The 20,213-nt window shown below is 43.7% G+C and overlaps 2 protein-coding genes across 4 annotated transcripts in view; one reads left to right on the forward strand and one right to left on the reverse strand.

Moving 5' to 3' along the window:
- Nucleotides 1-3,281: 3,281 nt before the first annotated feature.
- On the reverse strand, nucleotides 3,282-16,167 carry znf281b (zinc finger protein 281b). 3 transcript variants are annotated; one of them, XM_031560663.2, is made up of 7 exons: nucleotides 16,018-16,167; nucleotides 12,535-13,076; nucleotides 11,916-12,032; nucleotides 10,088-10,211; nucleotides 9,530-9,613; nucleotides 8,575-8,693; nucleotides 3,282-8,182 (listed from the first exon to the last, which is right to left on the reverse strand). In XM_031560663.2, the coding sequence occupies exons 2-7, from the start codon at nucleotides 13,012-13,014 to the stop codon at nucleotides 6,374-6,376; spliced, it is 2,733 nt and encodes a 910-aa protein (XP_031416523.1). In that variant the 5' UTR covers nucleotides 13,015-13,076; nucleotides 16,018-16,167; the 3' UTR covers nucleotides 3,282-6,373. The 3 variants fall into 3 exon arrangements, with proteins under 3 accessions (XP_031416523.1, XP_031416521.1, XP_012688888.1); XM_031560661.2 differs by having other exon boundaries at nucleotides 9,530-9,622; XM_012833434.3 differs by having other exon boundaries at nucleotides 9,530-9,622; nucleotides 11,916-12,029; nucleotides 16,018-16,166.
- Nucleotides 16,168-18,416: 2,249 nt separating this feature from the next.
- kcnj19b (potassium inwardly rectifying channel subfamily J member 19b) overlaps nucleotides 18,417-20,213 on the forward strand; it is a 12,327-nt gene continuing 10,530 nt past the window's right edge. Inside the window, exon 1 of the mRNA XM_031561405.2 lies at nucleotides 18,417-20,213. This exon is cut by the window's right edge and continues 237 nt beyond it. Coding sequence (XP_031417265.1) covers nucleotides 19,785-20,213 — 429 coding nt within the window. The 5' untranslated portion in view covers nucleotides 18,417-19,784.

Here is a 20,213-nt window from a genome sequence, read left to right on the forward strand (position 1 = left end):
GTACCTATGTCAGTTATCGGACAGTGTCAAACATCGGCCATTCTGTTAAACAATCAAAATGCTAAGTTTAATAATGGATTCACATGACAACGCAAACGTTTGCCGATAACACACGCCGTCAGATAATTAACACCGTTGCGATAAGTCTGTGTCTTCAGCTCATCTTTGACAAACTTCATCAATCAAAAAAGACTTCACTTCAAATAACAATCATGGTTTTTGACCAACTATATGAAGAGTAATGAACAAAAACATGTTTCTTTCTTTGTTTTTTCTTATTATAGTGCTATTATAGTGGTAAAATGGGGCACTTCTTTTAGGTCTCCCTTTAGGCAGGGTCTTGAGTAGGTCCTTTAAGTTGGTGTAGCTAGATTTAAGTGTTCCTATGGGCCCACTTCCTGTTTGATTGATCCGATTCAATTTTGATTGTCTGCTACAATCAAATGCTCAAAAATCCACGTGATTACTTTTGTGAGGCTTGATCTGAAGATCATCTGTGAAAATTTGGTGAAGATTGGACAATGTATGTGGCCATTATTCTGTGTAACTGGACAGATGAGAATGTGAGACTGTTGACAATCAAGAAGTAGGTGAGATTTACCGTTTCTATTGTCCTTATTGATTGGGATTAAAGGAGGACATGTGAAAACAAATACATAACATTTACAAACAGAGCTCCCGACCTGTACTTTAGTTTGCATAGCCACACTCAGGGAACAAAAAACAAGCACTTTAAGACTCCTTGAAAGTTCTGCACATACGTTGGAAAATATTATCTTTTGTTTGTTCGGAGCGAGTTACTTATTCTAGATCTGACATGCCTGAAGTAACCCACCCTACTCTGTCCTGAGTTATGGCCATGGAGATCGGCCTTATCAGAAGGAAGATATTGATGTGACGCAAAGTGGAGTTAAAAAAAGAACATGTTCAATGTCTGCCCACTTGAACTTATCTTCTCGGTGACTGGATCAATGTTGCAATGTTTTAGTCATTGCTTTAGCCTCAAAGACGTGGGAATGTGGAATGTCATTGTAGAGAGACAAGTATACGTCACGAATGGGCTCTTAACACACCTGGCACTGCAATGTGGCCTCAAAATAGGAAACATTGTTGTAATGCCATGATTAATCATTTGTAACATAGCAGAATGATCTAAACTGTGGAAAATACCACAGTGTGACACCCACTATAATAAAAAACATGAGTGGCACACACAAATTGATTACAGACAAACAAAAACACGTATGGCTTTCCAGTAAGTACCTTATGCTGAATGAATGGATACATAGGTCTATAACTGTAATACTGAGGCTATATACATACTGTATTTTGACCTAGGAGACAGCTGGCTACCAGTAGGTTACTGACATTATATGGCATGAATGTGTTGACAGTGACAGTAAATTACGTAGCAATGACATCACAGGCCATAAGTAAGAATGCCACATAGACAGTGATCTTTGAGTTGTCCCTGCATAAACATTGGATTATATGCGAGAGATTATTCAGATGGGTGTAGGCGATCTAACTACACTTTCATAATTCTTAACATGAATTCAAGGAAGCAAAAAAGGCCTTTGTAAGGAGGTGACGTGGAAAAAAGAAAGGGTATTCTGTTCAAAGGTAATGAGACACCTCTAAAGCACACCTGATGCTGTCTTAAGTGGTTTTCTAGGAACTTGAACTTTTGTTGTGAAATGCAATCTGGAAAGCAGTGGTTGAACTCTAAAATCCTGATACAGTACCGCAGCACGTACAGGCCTGAAGAATAGGTTTCCCTGACGACTTCTCTGGTTTTCAACTAGGATCTGGACTGCCCTCTAGTGGTTCATGACAAACCCAGACCATCAAAGAACAAGATGAACATGTAAAAAAAATCTCACGTAAACGGTGTAAACATTTTGCCAGAAATGGAATCAGTCTAAGCGGAGTACTTTTCTACACTTGTTCACACAGAGCAGTTACAGTTACCGTGTTCATGACAATCAAAAAATGAACAGCATGTGTGAATCTGAAAGCCCCTGATAATACATGATGGATGATAAATCAGGCAAAATTTCAGAATATTTTGTAGATATTATTTTATATTATTTAAAATCGAGTTTTCTATGCATATAGCACTGTTAAACAGAGCTCTTGCTCACCTGTCCTTTATAACAAGCATCAGCCTTAAAACGGGAAAAGCTCGGCTCTCCGGCAGTAAGGTTAGAGAGAGTTGTTTTTTTTTCCATGACAAACACAGGTGCAGTTTACAGAGGTTACAGAGGTTTACAGAGAAAGGTGGACTCCGACCGATGAAAGTCGGTATCTACTTCTGTGTCTCAGCTACCCTCCCATAATCAGACGTGCTAGAAAAGACTTGCATCCACACACAATCAGTGTGGATTATGGTTATGACGCTCCTGATCTCCCTGTTATAGTATGTAGAGTAAGTATAGAATGTCTGAAAATTTTAAGATTAAACCAAACGTAATGAAGCTCTGAATAACACCTCTGTGGCACAATTAACTTCATTAAAAGCTGATACTTGTATTTTATGAAGATCTCTCTACTGAAGTGACTTCAGTCTCCCCTCTTCTGCACTTCTAAGGATTACGGTCTGAAAAGGACTTTTAAAAAAAACAGAGCCTGACCTCTCCAAGCCCGCACCCGAAACAGTACCTGCATATTTGGTTTGAAAATAAAGTGAAAACAGTTTGGGGCATCACCAATCAATGGAATGTCCAGACCATGTTTGCCATGTTGTGCTGCTGTACTATTCTACTGCTGGTGCACCTTTCTATTTTACTATACTCTTACCAATGCTTGGTTCTATTATTTTGCAGTCAGTCATTAATCAAAAGTATTTTTCCATTTCGGTAAGGATCCCACATGCTCAGGAAATGACTTATCAAGCCATAAGTTACTGAAAACAGCAGTAAAACATTATTTCACTTGTTTACATGTGCTGCATTTGAAATGGAGCCTTTGTTTCTAGTTTTTTTTTTTTGCTAAAGGTTCTGTGAGGAGAAAGTTCAAGTTCAAAACTAAGTTTAATCTACCTCAAGGTGGAGGACACTCCCTGCTGGGTGGAGCAGAAAACTTAGTTTGATCTCATTTGCGAACATCCTGAACTTTTTACTGCAGTACTATGTAAAGACTAATTTGGGGTGGGAGACTAGTCTTTACACTGCTGTTCTGTTTGATTTCAAAACGAGATGCATCCATTCACTGCGACTACAACATTTCAAAAGTAGCTTAGTTATTGTCTTGTGATTACTCATTCATTATTAGACCACTGGTACGCTCTCATAACAAAAGGTTTTTATTGGCTTATCTAATCATTTATAAAGTCATTTGATGGGCAGAACCTTGCAAAACAAGTTCTGAATGGAGAAGGGACATTGGGAAGCATAACGCTACAAACATTTTGGTGTGTTGATGGTGATCACAGAAATGCCATATAAAAAAAAAGAAAAAAAAACTTCATATCATGCATATCAGAAAAAAAAAGTCAGAATGAAAAATATCACACACGTTTAGTGTATTTGTACATTATTGTAAACAAAAGTCATTCTAGACATCATATCAAAAACACATTTTTTTTATGGCAAGTAACAAAAGTTAGATGGGGAGTAAGGGATGATGTGAAATCATCTTAGAGAGAGAATCCTAAAAGAGGGCGTCAACCTAGAACCCAACACTGCTTGGCATGACTCCATAGATCAAAAACCAAAACAACGAAAAGGAAAAAAAAAAAAAAAAAAAAAAAAAAATGTTCATTTGCCCCTCCAATCAAGTCTCTCCCTATAATAGCCAACCCCGGGGGTGCTAAGAAAAGGAACACAGGGCTACTTTATCCCAACGGAACTGGGGACTCTGGGACGAATCGGGACCTGATCAGGACCGGATCCGCAAAAGAGTCCACCACTAACTGGGATATGTCGTTCTGTTTTCTTAAAAAAAAAAAGTCTCAATTGCTATTCACTACAAACATTTTAACACTTGTCCCTGGGATTCTGCTTACAACAAAATTATATCTTTTTCTTGTTTTCCCATTTACACTGATATGAGGTATATTATGGTCAATCCTATTTTTCTTTTTGAGATCGCTCTTGCGATTCTCCATTCCATTGTTCTCTTTTTGAAAGCATAGCGCATAGCTGGGGTGGCAAAAACAACAACAAAAAAGGGGGGGGGGGTCTTTGCCTCTGGTGATATTTCACCCAAAAAGGTCACCACTGACCCCGCCCCAACAGGTCTTGGGGTACAGGGGGAACAAGCGGAGGCCAGCAGCCGAAAATTGTAAAACATCACACTCTAGCCGCTCAAGACTAAAAAAAAAGAGTTTAAAAAAAAGAAAAGTAACCATGGAAGACAGAGCGGAGTAGTGTTCAATCACAAAAGAAAGTTATCAAAACTGCATTACCATTTAAGTGGGAGGGGAAAGGGGAGAGGGGCAAAACAATCACTTTGCTCACACCAAATGTCCTCATTCCTCCATCTTCTCACACGTTCCTGATTTTTCAAATGTCTTTTTTTTTGTCTTTCTTTCCTTTTTCTTTCAAGAGCCAACAAAATACATTAAAAACCACAGGTTTTAGGTCAAAAAAAAAAAGACTTGCATGTATTTTTTTTCCCATGTATCATTTGCTCAATGATGGTGTGTCCTTGTAGGCTTGTATCAGCAGGGGATTATATGGATATACAAAAAGAACAGCCTGTTTTGTTTGCATGCACTGATCACACCTGAGTCAGTGTTTGAATTGGAGAGGTAGGATTGCCCTAAATGTGGCCACTCTCTTGGAGTAAAAACATATAAAATAATAATTAAAAAAAAAAACATTAATATTTAAATACACTTTAATACAAAGAAGGTCCTGTAACTTGAACCCAAGGCTCCACTACATATCAATATTACAAACAATAATGGCATAGCATCCAAGTTCCCCACCCTGCCCCACCTCATCTACCACCCCCCCAACCCCCACCCAAATGCCCTTGATCATAACCCTCCCAGGCCCCTACCCATCCCACCCCCCCCCCCAAAACTCACAGCTTTCTCCACAAAAATAAAATAAAATAAAAAATCCAAACCTTTTTCTTTCAAAATCAAAACATAAAATGTGACTGGGCTGAATCAGTTCTGTTTTTCTCAATGGTTAAAACGGTTGGTTAAAAAAGTGCTCATTGATTCCTTGCAAAAGAAGAGGATGCCAAAACAAAAGCAAACAAAAGCAAAAAAGTAAAACCAGAGTGAACACGGAAGAACGGGCTCTCCATCCCCTCATGCCACCCTGTGGCCACTTCTACAGACTTCAGAGGAAGAGACGTATAAATACTTACCAAGAGTTTGTGTGCGTGCGCGCGTGTGTATGTGCGTCTGCGTGTGTATGTGCGTCTGCGTGTGTATGTGCGTCTGTGCGCGTACGTGTGTGTGCATGTCTGTGCGCGTGAGTGTCTGTGTGTGTGTGTGTGTGCGTCTGCGTGTGTGAGTGTCTGTGCGCGTGTGTGTGCCCGTCTGTGTGTGTGTGCGTCTGTATCTGTGTGAGAGATTACCTATGGCCTTAAGCAAGAGAAATGAGAGAGTGTGTTTAGGTTTCAAAGTAAAACGGTACCATAATCTCCATAACATCACTAGTAGTGGATAAGGTCTGTCTGTGACTGAATGCACAGATTCACGACTGGCTAGTCTCTTTCCTGGAGGAAGATTAAAAAAAAAAAAAAAAACAACAAACAAACGCTTAAATGTACTTTCATAAGTAAACCAGTCAAAAATACAAACAAGAGTGCTAGTTGCATCTCATCATGAAAGAGAAAGAGAAACAAAAAACGAGAAACAAAAATAACCTCTTAGTTTGCTGCTTTTTTTTCCTGAGTAATACTTTTCATTATTGTAACAGACAATACATAGGGTTTTTTTGCCTTTTGAATACTGGGCCTCTCCCTGACACATGTTATTACTTTAATCATAATCATCATTACTATTTTACAAATGCATCGTGATTGCTAAAACACACAAGGGATTTTAGGAACACAAGCCAGTTCATAGCTACCCTCTAGTTTTCATCGAGGAAGAAAAAATTACATTGAAAACCTTCTAAAAAAAAAACAATATCATACGCACTAAGCTAAAGTTTTAAAATAAAGACATGGGGACTGAATACATATTAAAAAGGAGAACTTTTTAGAAAAAATTGCATGAGGTCTTGAAGACCTTCCCTGGTAGAGTCTCATATTAACATTTAATGGCAGTGTAATAAGTCTTTTTTTGTTTTGTTTAAATGTTGTTATAAAATGAATTGGTGGGGGGGGTTGAAGTGGGGTCGATTAGGTTTCCGATAAACACTGAGGTTGGAAGACCCCGCCCCCCCCCTTCCTTGGACGACCCCATTTACCTGTAGCTTTGGCTCGTGGGAGTTTTGGATCCTGAGTTAGCGGGCTCGCCGACGTCCGCCAACAGACTAGTATACCCTGAGAATTCCGAGACGGGAGTCCGCGACAACTGGTGGTCCTCGGGGCCACCGCCGCCATACGCCGACAGCGGGGTGCCGCGGCCGTTCTTGAACTGCGCGCCGAAGGCCTGGGCGAAGTTCTCGATCTGGAACGTGGAGCGCAGGTCCACCTCCTTCGAGTGCTCCAGCGCCGCTAGGTCCGGGTAGACCGGCCCATTGCCTGAGCTGCCATTGGTGCTGGCGGTGGTTCCGCTGTCTGAGCCCACTCCTCTCCCAGAACCGCCACCATTCTTCCCGTCCTTCTGACCTCCAGAACCGGCTCTATTGGCCACGTCGGAGGCGAGCTGGTAGGGAGGCGAGTGCTGTTTCTCCAGCTGGTCAGTGAGCTCCTGTGACGGGGTGAGCTGCTGGTGGCCGGCTGAATCCAGGCTGCTGAGGTGGTACCCGCCCTGTGAGGCGCCCGCAGAGCCTGAGGCGTGGCTGGGGGGTGAGGGCGCCGACACCAGCATGCTGAAGTGGGCTTTGCCGGTGGCGGAGGAAGAGGAAGAGGAGGAAGAGGGCGCCAGCGGTGAGCTAACGGGCTGCGTGTAGCCGCACTCCAGCGGCGAGGTGGTGTAGACGTGCTTGTCGGAGAAGAGGGTGGAGGAGGAGGACGGCCCCGGGCTGCTGGCTGTCAGCAGGCTGGGGAAGGGGGCCGAGGGGCCAAGGGGGAAGCCCGAGCTGTGGCTGGTGCGCTCCAGCGTCTGCAGAAGGAACTTAGAGTACTCGTGCATCACCACCGTCTTGTCGCCCGAGCCGCCCGGCGAGTCCTCGTCGTCGGGCCCGATGACGTCGGCCGGCTGCAGCTCGTGGTGGCCACCGGAGAGGTCGAAGTTGACATCGTCGTGGTGGTGATGGTGGTGGTGGTGATGGTGGTGGTGTGAGTTGTCAGGCTTGTTGCTGTAGTGGTCCAGCAGGCTCTGCAGCACCTCGTCCGGGATGCCCGACTTGTCGTGCTTGTCCACGCTGATCAGCGGCGAGGTGTCCAAAAGGGCCAAGGTGGGCTCGCCGCCAAGGCCGCCCTGGATGACGTTCTGTTGGGGCTGGGGCAGATGCCCGTAGTCGTTCTGCTGGCTCCCCCCGCCGTTGGCGCCTCCCCCATTGTTAGCTGCGTGCAGGTAGCGTCGCTTCTTCAGGAACTGCATGGCGTCGTCATAGTTGCTGCTGTTGCCTGATTGCTTGGGGCCTCCGGAGCTCTGCATGAGACCCAGGTTGTCCAGCCCCCCTCCTCCGCCTCCCTCCCCGGCCGAGAGCTTCTGTCCGTGGATCCCAGAGCCCGAGCTGCCGTCCTCCTCCGCCATGGAGAGCAGGCTCTTGTCCAGGCCCTTGTTACGGCCGGCCTTCTTGAACATCAGCTTGGGCGTGCGGCCCATGTGGTTGCCCCCTGCACCGGACGAAGCCCCCCCAGCCTGGCCCGCCCCCGAGCCTGACGCGAGGTCGCCGCCGTAGTCCTGCAGGCCCAGGCCCCTGGGCATGTGGAGCGAGGAAGAGGCCGCCTTTTTCCTGCGGCGCTCACCGCCGCCCTCGCCTTTGCCTTTGCCTCGCTTGCGTCCCCCGTTGGGAGCGGCGGGGGTTCCCTGAGTGAGGAGGTAGCTGCCCTGGCCGAGGTCGTCTTCCCCGAGGTCCAGCAGGGATGGGTCCAGGCCCTTCTTTATGGCTTCTTCACAGGTGCGCTTGTGCTTCAGTAATCGGTCGGTGCGTGAGAAATACTAAGTGGAGAAGGGACAGAGAGCGGAGGGAGGCAAGATTACAGCAGAGCTGTGTGTGCGGGTTAATTCATTCAGCAAAACAGTTTACTTAACCCCACTCCATAGACCACACGCTTCAGCTCACTGCTATATACAAATCACAACTACTGTTAACAGCTACATAATCTACTACTATAGTCCCACTAGACAAATACAAAAGGTTCTTTGTAAGGGCTGAAACCAACAAATCCAATTTGAGGAGATACACTATGGCCAATGATATAATAATAAAAACATGTATTAACAACCAATTCCAAGGTCAGCCTATATCTACATTTAAAAGATCTACAAATGCTGACTGATTATAGCACCAGATCGGCACAGAATAGATCCAAAGCCCTTATCAATCTTACCTGTTGGCAGTTTTCACATTTGTATGGCTTTTCTCCACTGTGAGTCCTCTTGTGTCTCTCCATGTGGTACTTCTGAATGAAGCGCATGTTGCACTGGTCACAGCTAAATGGCTTCTCTCCTGCACCACACACACACACAGAAATAGTCAGTGCATCCCCAGCCAGTTAAAATAGCACACGGTCCATATTGGTAATACTACATGCTAAGTATATACCAGTCCACATTGACATACTTAAGTGTGATAGAATAGCCTTTGGTAAAAACACATTATGAGGTCAATGGAAAACTATCCACATTCTAACACAGGCATCCTTCTCACTAGTTCCTCCTAGTTAACTGGTGCAAATGAGCAAAGTGCTTAACCCTGAAGACTAGGGCTAGCTAGTAATTGTAGATTAGCTCTAAAAGCTGTTATTTTTCATGTACTGGAGTCGCGTGACAATAGGGGGGGGGGGGGGGTCATTCTACCCCCTGGCGACCTAGTAAGAGTATCAGTGGGAATGGGAGCAACAAGATTATAGTCCCCCCCACCCCCCTGATTGTTTGCTGCCTGGTTGCTATAGGGTAGCTACGTCGGTTATCGGCCAGTGTGTTAAAAATCAGCCAGTCTGTTAAATCTATTAAACCTAACATATCGATTGTTTACGTGACAACGGGAACGTAGCCGATAACACCTGCATGCCGCTATTATACCCCATTACGATATGCTAGCAAACCAGCCAAGGAAGCCTCTGAATAACCTTAAAGGCTTTAGATATCAGCGTCCCATTTGCATAAAAATGGTAGCTAGTTATCTAGCTGATGTTATGGTCCCTTCAATTTAACTTATGAAATTATAATATGTCTGCGCAGCTTCTCTGCTTGACCCCCAAATACAGAAGTTTAACTTGCAGTTAATCAGTGGGTGTGTGTATGTGTGTTTGTGTGTGTACACGTATGTGTGTGTGGACTCACCGCTGTGGATCTTCTCATGTCGCTGGAGAAGGTACTTCTGGATGAAGCTCATGTTGCACTGACTGCACCTGAAGGGCCTCTCCCCTGTGCCATCAGAAATAATACAAGCGCCCGCGTCCCGCATTAAATTAAAAATAACACACACACACAGAGGAACAGCTTTTAGATTCACACGGCCTTTCTTCAAAGTCACACACAAAAAAACAGGGAAAGTTTGTTGATGTACACATACAGTCACAAACACATAGAACAGAAGCGCTTTTAAATTCACACGGCCCTGCTTTAAAATCACACACACACAGACAGACACGAGTAGCTATCAGATTCACATGGTCTTCTGTGTGCAGCCCCAAAAGCTGCAGTAATATATTTAAAAAACGTAAGCTGGTGGACCACTTACAGTAGCTATGACCACAACTACAGCAGAACTGCTACCATTGCTTAACAGAGGTATCCTATGTATGCGCTGAACGAGAGTGATCTGCAAGCTGTGTGGTGTGTGTGTGTGTGTAGGTATATATGTGTGCGTGCATGCGGTCACCAGAGAAAGCGTCTCACCTGTATGGATGAGCACGTGTCTGCGCAGGTGGTAGGAGCTGCGGAAGGCTGCGTTGCAGTGCTCACAGATGTGCGGCTTGGTGTTCGGGGACATTGGACCCCCTTCCCCATCCAGCATCAGTGACTAGAGGGAGACAGAGGGAGAGAAAGAGGTTAATATACAGCACGGTGCAAAGGTTTTAGGCATCTGTGAAGTTTAATGTGAGGATGCCTGAAAATGATTAAATAAAACATACAAAGTGTCTTCGAACAGGCATCAATTCACTTATAGGTACACTTGTACAGTTTTATGGTACTTTGCAGGTAGGTTATAACTTTCCAGTTCTTTTGGATTTTGACAGGTTGATTCTTTGTCCCGTCATGTAATCCCAAATGAAAATGAATCAAGTAAAACATTTTAATTACCGTTCCATATCAGTGCTTTGGATAAAATGGAAACTATAATATCCATAGTAAAGAACGGGTTAATTGAAAAGCTGCCCTTCGATAGAGGCTACTACAGTGAGTGTGTAGTACAGCAAGATGATGAATGAATAATAACCATATTCTCTGATTTTTCTAAGTGGTGTAAACGTGATGAATTCCATGGTTAACTAACATGTTATCTGGAGAACTACCAAGCTGGCAAGCTAGCAAGCGTAGACCAGTAACAGCTTAATAGCTAAAGGATTTGAGCTTTGCAACAACGGATTCAAACGTAGCCAAGCAAACTATCCAATGTTATCCTTGTCGGTGACTAAAGAAAGTAGTACTACAAACCTAAGTAGGATTTTAAAAACTAAACCTAATGTTGCTTAGGTGGGCTATACATGCATGCCTAAATATGTGTGGCAGACGGGGTATAACCGGGATAACGGCCTTTGAGGTGTGAAGATATTGGCCGAGGTGGAGGCAAAGAACTCCACGATGCAAAGCAGAGTGGCTTTTTCTTCGCTAAGTGTGACGGAACACCTCGGCAGCCATTATCCCTTACATAAATGGCTCACTGGAACAGTTTCTGAAAACACACATCTCCTATTGCCATGCTAATAAGGATAGAAAATAGCTGCCTAAGACAAATGTTTTGTGCAACAACTGAAGTGCCCAAGACTCTTGCACAATACTGTAGCATAATTGAAAAGGAGAGATGGTATCTTCTGACCCTTCATCTATGCTCAAGTTCAGCAGTACAGGAGAAATTGCTTAAAGTTTATTTCTAAGGAAATTCATATGGTACAAAGGAAAAAGAGGAAGAAAAGGAGAGAGAGAGAAAAGTAGTCAGTGGTAAACAAAACAGCAAGAAAGAGAGATAAGAAAGGCACATCAGTCAGAACATGACATTTGAATGGTTTGACAACTCAAGTAACAGCGTCTAAATAGTTTCTGAGGCTAAAAAAAAAAACCTTACTGGTTGCCTGTGGCAACATTCTGACACTATTCATAACAAAAGGGGCCAATCAGAATCAAGTATTTTGTCAAGACAATTATTCAAGGTACTCACTCTCAAGGACAAGCTGAAGACTGAGAAATGGACCTCCCTAATGATGGGGTATTGTGTGTGTGTGTGTGCGTGTGTGTGTGCGTGCGTGCGTGCGTGCGTGCGTGCGTGCGTGCGTGCGTGCGTGTGTGTGTGTGGAGGGGGGGGGGGGCACTTTTGTGGTGGAGAGCCCTCGTTAACTCTGAGCTTTACACTGTTGTCCCTGTCTATTGGCTTTCTTTTTAAGTAAAGGTCTCTGTGCAAGTGCCTCTATGTGTGTGTGTTTGTGTGTGTCCTAGTGCTTGTAAGAGTGTGTGTGAGGATGTGCACCTGTGAATGAGTGTGTGTGTGTGTGTGTGTGTGTGTGTGTACCTTTGCAGCATCCCCTCGTTTCCTGCGGGCTTTGCCCTCGTGTCCCTCTCCATTGGCCTTCTTGCTTCGCCGACCCGTGCCCTCTTTGGGCTCCTTCCCCAATCTCCCCGAGAACTGCTGACAAAGCACAGATTAGGCTAATGAGGGGGTGGGGGGTGCAGATGACCATAATGAAGACAGTGGGCATCCAGGAAAACAATTAAAAGGAGAGAGGGGGGTCTTGCTTTCAGCCGTCAGGCCTTCAAGGTTTCTAAGTCACATTTTTTTCACTTGGGTCAGCTGCCCAAAAAATGATAGAACATTTTTCATTTAGAACATAAAATAATTTTTAAATGTAAATAGCTGCAAGGAACCTGAAAGCACCGCCTGATGGCATGGATAATTCAGATTATGACGCTGTTGGATTTTATAGAAATGATCTACGCAGACTCAGTGGCACATGCAGTTATCCGCAAGGCTCCAGCATGCAAGGCCTCACTATTTCATTTGCCAAACATCCATCTATCCATCACCATCACACTGACATGGGATAATACAGCTTAAACGCATAAAGCACTATCGCAACAAATGGTGACTTTTGCAAAAAATAGCATCGCAGGACTGTCCCATCACCACTTACATTGCTAAGGCTGAGGTCATGCAGAAGCATGTTCTGGTGGTTGCCCAGAGACATGTCCAGCATGTCCATGTTGCCCGCCCCCTTCCCGCCACCTCCCTGTGCCACCGCAGAGTTGGCAACGGCTGTGACGTGGTGCCCGGTGGAAGGTGGCACGCCGTAGAGCGGCAAGCGGTAGTCGAGCTCGCTCAGCTTCTCCTGCTTGATGCCCATGCCGTGGAAATAGCCGTGCTCGGGCGAGTCGCGCTCCTTCTTAAGGATCATCTCCTGCGGAAGGTCCGCCATGACGGACTGCGAGGCCAGACGGGTGAAGCTGGTGACCGGGGGCAGGTGGCTGAACATCAGCATGCTGGCGGGTGGGAAGTTGGGATCCATTGCGCCGTTGCTGCGCAGGAACTCGTTGCCCAGCTTGTCCTGGATGAGGCTCATGGTGGTGAAGCTGCTGCCGTTGGCGTGGTCCTGGAGGAAGGGGCGTCCGTTCATTCAAGAGAAAGAAAAAAAGGAGGGGGGAAAGAGAAAGACAAAAGCACTACAAAGGGGATATCCTGCAGAGAGAGAGAGAGAGAGAGAGAGAGGAGATAGGACATTAGTTGCAAGGAGGTGGATATCATTTGCAAAGACAGATATTTTTTTTTTATTTTTTTTAGTTACCACGCAAATATTTAATATTTTTTTGTGTGGTTTTGCAGGGGGGGACATCATTATGTGAAACAGCCCAAATCCTGCTTGTTGTACATGGTGAGATTTTAGCCTATTTTATGCTGTACACGCAGAGCGTTTCACCGAGAGGTCTGAAACGCTGTCCCCATCGCTGCTGACTGGGCAGTCCTTCTGCCACTCCACTGCCTCTCAAAATAGCCGGACAGTCACAGATCTGCACACAGCGAACCACGTTCTTATAATCCGATTCCCTCACACCTTCTCAAAATAAAATTAAATAAATAATGACACTAATAATTCACTGTGTGACCCACTTCCTGTCCCATCACCATCTGAGGGTAAAGTTTTTTGGGTGGAGACTGAGGACACGCGATCTCGACCTCACTCGTACTTTTGTGCGCTCGTTCGGTCATAGCCTTGACACCAGATCAAATCAAGACACACAGATGGGCTGTATGCACACACCGCTCCTCCTTTCACTCGCACATTAATTGCTTGATCGGATTTCTCTGGCTTTACCCTACAGGATTACTATGCATTCTGACCGGAGGGGAAGGAGATTGATTTTTTTTTTAACAAGCCCAAAGCAAGCCAAGTCATGTGATCTCACAAAGGAATGGTGACCTGTTTATAGTACGTCTATTAAAACGCCTGCCCCATTACTTTTGCCTAAGGATAGCGAAGTAAATCAATCTAGGCAACTATTAATATATAACCTATATTGAATTGTGCACGATTGAAATTCAGACCAAATTAATTAAATTCCTATATTATGCATGGAAAATACAGACCACTTGTGAAGTTAGGTTGTTTTGCAACAAAATCACAACCAAAATAGTTCTTATAAAAACACATAAGACTGTTTCCTGTGGACTTTATTTACAATGCTCAGCAACAGCAGTTAACATGTGTGGGGTATCACTTCAAAGTAACATGTGGACCAAATCTACCTTGTATCTTATTCACATAAATAACTGGCTAACTGAGGCTGGATGAGTCGTTTATTAGTCAGCTCCTAGCATGTGTGTCACTGGAGGTTATCACAGATGATGGCAAAATCAAAGCCTCAACTTCCAATGATTAGCCTTTATCTGTGTAGGTCAAGGAGGATTACAGGCTACGTAAGCTAGTTAGACTGTAAGGGCTTAACCTCCCGACAGCAGGAATCAACCCATCAAATACTGGGGCCAATCAAGAACTGACCTGACAAGGGAAATGACTCCCATACACATCATGTAGGCTACACACTTCAGTTAATAAACATGGAAGTCCAAATATTAGTGAACCACTAGGAGTCAAACCAAAATAATAGCTTTTACTCATTTTTTTCAAACCTGTAAAGTATAAATCGGCCTACTACTGAGCTATATTGACATACACAATCTAAACACGCCATGTTTTATCATGGTTACATGTTAAGTGTTGGCTGTACTTTTTAAGAGCTAAAACTTAGACGTATTAATACTTATACGGGACGTTTAGTGAATGCATCACTAATACCAATGACTGGGGATTATTGTGATACCTAGCCTGTGGGTCAGTTATAAAACGTTGACACAGACTGCTTAGACAAATGACATGTTTGAGTTCGTGCACGAAACACTAAACTGCATTACATTGAATAACCATGTGAAGGTTTATCAACAAGACTGGACACAAAGACGCGGAGACTGCCATTATATCGGAATACAATATCCCATATTCTCAGGGGACAAGTGCACTAAGCATATTGATAACTTCAGTCCTACAATAGTCCAGTCGTTTGAAATTTTAGCGTTAAATTTCATGAAATAATTGCATTGAGTGAGGTTGTCAAAGCCTTACTTAAATGAAGGCATGCGAGTTTATAGTCTAGTCTACAGACCATTTGGTTAGACGACATTGAATTGTCGGCGAAGCGGACTATTGTGATGAACATAGCTATCTTGCTATCGACCTAACCTCGTTCATGCGAAATAGCCAGCTAACGAGCTAGCCAGTTACTCCAGAAATTCCATTTAGTTACTTACGGTCTCTAAACCATTGTCCATACATATAATTTTACATAATGTTTCGCCGTATTTACCGTAGTTCTGATGGTGAAATAATGGAAAACCGTAATTCGAAGCTTTATTTTCCGCACGAGACATTGCTACAGTGTGGCTAACTAATTCATCGCATCAAAGAACTGACTTGTTACAACATGGCTAGCAGGCAAACAATATCGTTACATGTTGCATTAACGCGCCATAGATATATTTGTGTCTATACCCAGTTCGTACCATTTTCATACAATTCGTCATTGGCGAGAGGCATTGGAAATGTGACAAAAAAATGAATTTAAACGAAAACACTAAATAATTGATGACCGCAATCATGCAGTCTGTCTTTGAAAGACGGTTTGCTAACTAGCTAGCTAGCTAACTAGCATGCATTCTCGTGGAGAAAGAAATACGTAGCCTAGCCAGCTAACTGACTAGCGATAGCATTAGATGGCTGCTAAAAACGTTTGCTTGCTAGCTATAACTCTAATTATAGCTTGCTATTTCCAACGACTGCATATTAGTACACATTCCAAAAAGTTTACAGTGCCGTAGGTCATACTGAAATAGCAAGTGTTCGATTGAGCCAAATAAGCTTATATTTCAGCTAATCTAACCACATAGCATTCGTATAATATGAAACCCCGCATTAAATGGCCAATGCAACACCGAAACAATGATGCTTGGCATTGAATGCATCTCTCGCTTGAGCGACTGTGATCTGATTTTGGCGTTTACATCCTACGTTATTCGATACATATCCATATTTAATCTAAAGCAAAAAGTAATGTTCAGTCACACTCACCAATACATGACCGCAACCGACTCTATAGCGTTTATATTTTCCCCCGTAATCGTTCCTTTGAGTTTTTACTGCCAAAACATTGTTCTCCTGCGGCTGCTGTTCTCTTCCATCTTGTCTGGGCGCGGGGAATTATGGGTTTGGCGGACGGGTCGTGAGAGGAGACAGACAACTAGTGTAGCTGTGCAATGCTTACGTACCACCAGAGGGCGACCTCTACACCTTTATCTCATTCAAAGTCAAGATTAGGCCTTTGGCCATTCATTTGGTAAATGGACACATGAAAATAGTTCCAAAAATGACAAAATATTTACAGTTTCTAACACAAGCGAAAAAAATAACTCACTTTGCCAAGTAGCCGAGTCAAGGACAGAGTTTGACAAGAATTGTGTTTGTATGACACTGGTTGTCAGGAAACACAGGCCTTAATAAATGGAGCAAACACGGAGCATTGTATACTACTCAGTAGCATCACTTTAGTCATTTGGCAGAATAACTGTCTGGAATGAAAATTACACACACATTTCCTTTGTCTTCCCACTTTATCAAGCATAACACAATGCAATGCAAAAAGCTCTTTCTACTCTGCTGAAAGATACATACATTTATTTATTCACAGTACAGTATAGGCTTACATTCTTATTTATGTCTAAGCATGTTTAACAGGTTACATTGTTCGATATGTAATCTATAATAGTGGTCCATTGGTTTATGCTGCTGGCTGATTTTGATTGCCATTGCATTTGGCCTTGGTGAAGGTCTGTGCTCTCCGAGTGCCCTTGTAGTTATAAAGTGTGATAGGCATGGGAAGGAATGACTTCCTGTAGCGTTTCTTATTACAGCGGTGCTGGGGGAGTCCCTGACTGAATGTTCTCGGTTGTCTGACCAGTAGGCCATGTACGGGATGCTCAGTGCTGTCCATTATGTTGAGCAGTTTGTGCCACATCGTTTTCTCCTCGCAATCAACTCTAGGGGCTCCAGAGCAGTCCCCAGCAAAGAATGATTCTTCTTTTTCAGCTTGTTCAGTTTCTTAGTGTCACTAGCTCCATTGCTGCTGCCCCAAACAGATGGATGTAAAGAAAATGGCACTTGCCACAACAGACTGGTAAAAGATATGCAGCATCTTGCTGCACACATGAAAGGACCTAAGCTTCCTCAAGAAGTAGAGTCTGCTCTGTCTCCTCCTGTAGACTGTCTCAATGTTACATTTCCAGTCCAGTCTGTTGTTGAGGTGACCACCCAGGTATCCCCCACCACCAGTGGCGGCTCCTGAAAAAATTCTCAGGGGGGGGCAATTTTTTTGATAATGATTAAGGCGACCCACTCAGTAGGTACATTAAGTTAACTGATTAACTCATACAGCAATACCTTTTTGTTCACTATTGGCAGCACACAACAGTAATATGTCCCCTCTTGCTACATAGCTAGAGTAGCAAGTTACAGGTGGAAAGCTATGGAAGAAAGTTGCATCCAGGAGCCTTCATAAGCAAACATGATGTGGCTCCACATTAAATTATCCCACTTTTTCATTATCCACGTGTCTCAAATGTTGTATGATATAACATAGCTTAACAGGACACATGATATGTCCAGTAACAACATAAAGAAGGGGTAACATAAGTCAAAACCAACAATATTTATTGACTGATCTTGAAAGTATTGGCTTACAAAAGCAAAATAAGTCATCACATAAAAAATGATTCAGTGTTAGTGCAAGAAGCGAACTGTAAAACACACTGTGAAACCTATGAAAAGTGACAGTGGTATATAGAAATACAGACCGCGTCAGCCACTTCACGACCGCGATTTTCTTTCGTTCCAATTCTTGGATGTAGGATTTCCCTCCCTTTGTAGAAACCTGAATGGATACATTTGGTCTAGGAAGTCCTAATTGTTTTGTTGTCAATTTATCTTCATTAGTACGCCGACTAAAAAGGAGTTTCTGTCAAAGAGCGAATCAAGTTGTTGCACTGAACAGGTGCCATCTTGACAGAATATGCCTCAGCCGAAGCTGTATGACGTTCGTATAGGCTTTTACGTCCATTACTTATGACACGACATGGAGGGGCGAGCCCTCCCGGAAGCCATAGAGAATGCATTGAGAGCTCTGTTTTGTGAAAAAAATGGATTTAACATGGGAGTCAATGGGAGAGGTCTGGGGCGATTTTCATTTCGCCCCAAATCGCCCCAGAAGGGGCGTGGCCATTTGAAGCACGACTTTAGGCTGACTGAATGACTGTTACCTGATTCGACAATGACATAAAGAGGCAGATCAGACGGTCTAGTGGTAGAATCCGACAGAAAAAATATTATTATTATAAATTATATTATAAAAATTATTACATTTAAATGTACATGTCATCATTTACGCGACTTTGCGTTTATACATCAGGAGTTTTTTTTTTTTCCTTTTCCCCTATAGGCAGTGCGTCGCCCCAATCGCCCTTATGCACAAGCCGCCCCTGCCCACCACCATCACCACCACCACCTCTTTTCCCAGAGTAGAATTGATGCATGCAGTCACGACCAGATATTATATGTGCGATATGAGGAATAAGCCTGTTATGACTACATGCTAAGTTTGGTATGTGTCAGAATCCTGCATACAAATCCTGCATACGTGCATTATCATAACTTGGCTAGATGTTCACCTTTTCGCCCTGGCATACAGACCTGCAGTGTCGTTGGTCAATTTTGACTGGAAATGTCTGAGATTGATTGATAGCCTGTCAAATAACTGTGGTATGACCAAGTTTAGGATGTCACAACATCCTGCAGAAAATATCACCACAAAATAGATAAAAAGACCACACAACAACCAAATGTACATGTTCATATACAGTAAAAACAGCATGATTTCAGTTATACACAGGAAAATATGTTCCTTCCCACAGCGACCAGACCTCTCATTGACACATGGAAGTACTCATACCCAACAACCTAACCTAAGTATTGTAACAACAGGGTGCACTACAACCATACCATACACTACAAACAACATACCGATACTTAACGAAACTTAACAACAACAACAACAAATTATGCCTTTGTGAGCATTTAACTTGGGTTGAAAACATAACATGCTGCGCAAACAAATTTAAGGAGCTACTATTAAATGAAACCGACCAAGTGCACATTTGGTGACTCTTAGGTAGATGGCGCCATCAGCGTGGGAATTCACCACAACAGCCTCGTCAGCGATCCCATGAAACTCGCTCTGCTTTGCCTGTGGGTACCTGATTGGTTTGGGCAAAGACCAGCAGACAATGCCCATCCTCCCCCTCCCACAACTACTCTCATATACGCCAATGATCGCATAGCATGTAAGAGCTGCCAGAGAGTGCCGCAGTTTGTCAGACTTTTTTTTTTTTATCTCTTAACAGCGCACTGGTGACCCTGACAGACTACCGGAGTGCCCATCATTACGCACAGGACAGACTACCGGGCAGTTTGCTGCAGTTTGTTTGTTTTTTAAATGTTGCTGAAACAGACTGCAATTGCTGCTGTCGTAACATACGCTGTTATGTCTGCGACAAAAAGTTATGGAGTGAAGCAGAGATTGTCCAAGGACTTTGCATAAAACATTTTGTTCCAACATCTATGTGCTTTGTTGCATTGAATTTTGTACTTCTTTTTCGTAAGATTTTACGTCGCATTTCAAGGAAAGCAATCTTTTCTATTAGTTGAAGATGCCAACAGTAACTGAGAGACAGTGAGGTTTTCAACGAAATAACCAGGAACACGGGTTTGGAAACAACTTTCATATCATTATGTCTGCGATTAGAAGGAAATTTGGGGATGACTACCAGGTTGTCAATACCAGCCAAGCTGTCGGTTTCTCTGCTCCGGTCAAACGGAAACGCCAGCGGTTCGTGGAGAAGAACGGACGCTGCAATGTCCAGCATGGTAACCTTGGCGGTGAAACCAGCAGATACATATCAGATCTCTTCACCACGCTAGTGGACTTGAAGTGGCGATGGAACCTACTGATTTTTCTCTTAACTTACACCGTTGCTTGGCTTATCATGGCATCCATGTGGTGGATCATCGCATACATCCGCGGGGACCTAAACCACGGCCACGACGAGACCTACACCCCGTGTGTTGCCAACGTTTACAACTTTCCCTCGGCTTTTCTATTCTTCATCGAGACTGAAGCGACTATCGGTTACGGTTACCGCTACATCACCGAGAAGTGT

Source organism: Clupea harengus, chromosome 23 (genome assembly GCF_900700415.2).
Source record: "Clupea harengus chromosome 23, Ch_v2.0.2, whole genome shotgun sequence".
Taxonomy (NCBI): domain Eukaryota; kingdom Metazoa; phylum Chordata; class Actinopteri; order Clupeiformes; family Clupeidae; genus Clupea; species Clupea harengus.

Bases quoted from the DNA above. Each gene is read 5' to 3' on its own strand.
- znf281b (XM_031560661.2), bottom strand. From the start codon at position 13,014: ATGAACGGACGCCCCTTCCTCCAGGACCACGCCAACGGCAGCAGCTTC. The intron at 9,623-10,087 runs GTGAGACGCTTT...GTATTATTTCTG, and splicing joins ACACGTGCTCATCCATACAG to ATGGCACAGGGGAGAGGCCC. The intron at 8,694-9,529 runs GTGAGTCCACAC...TGTGTGGTGCAG, and splicing joins ACATGAGAAGATCCACAGCG to GAGAGAAGCCATTTAGCTGT.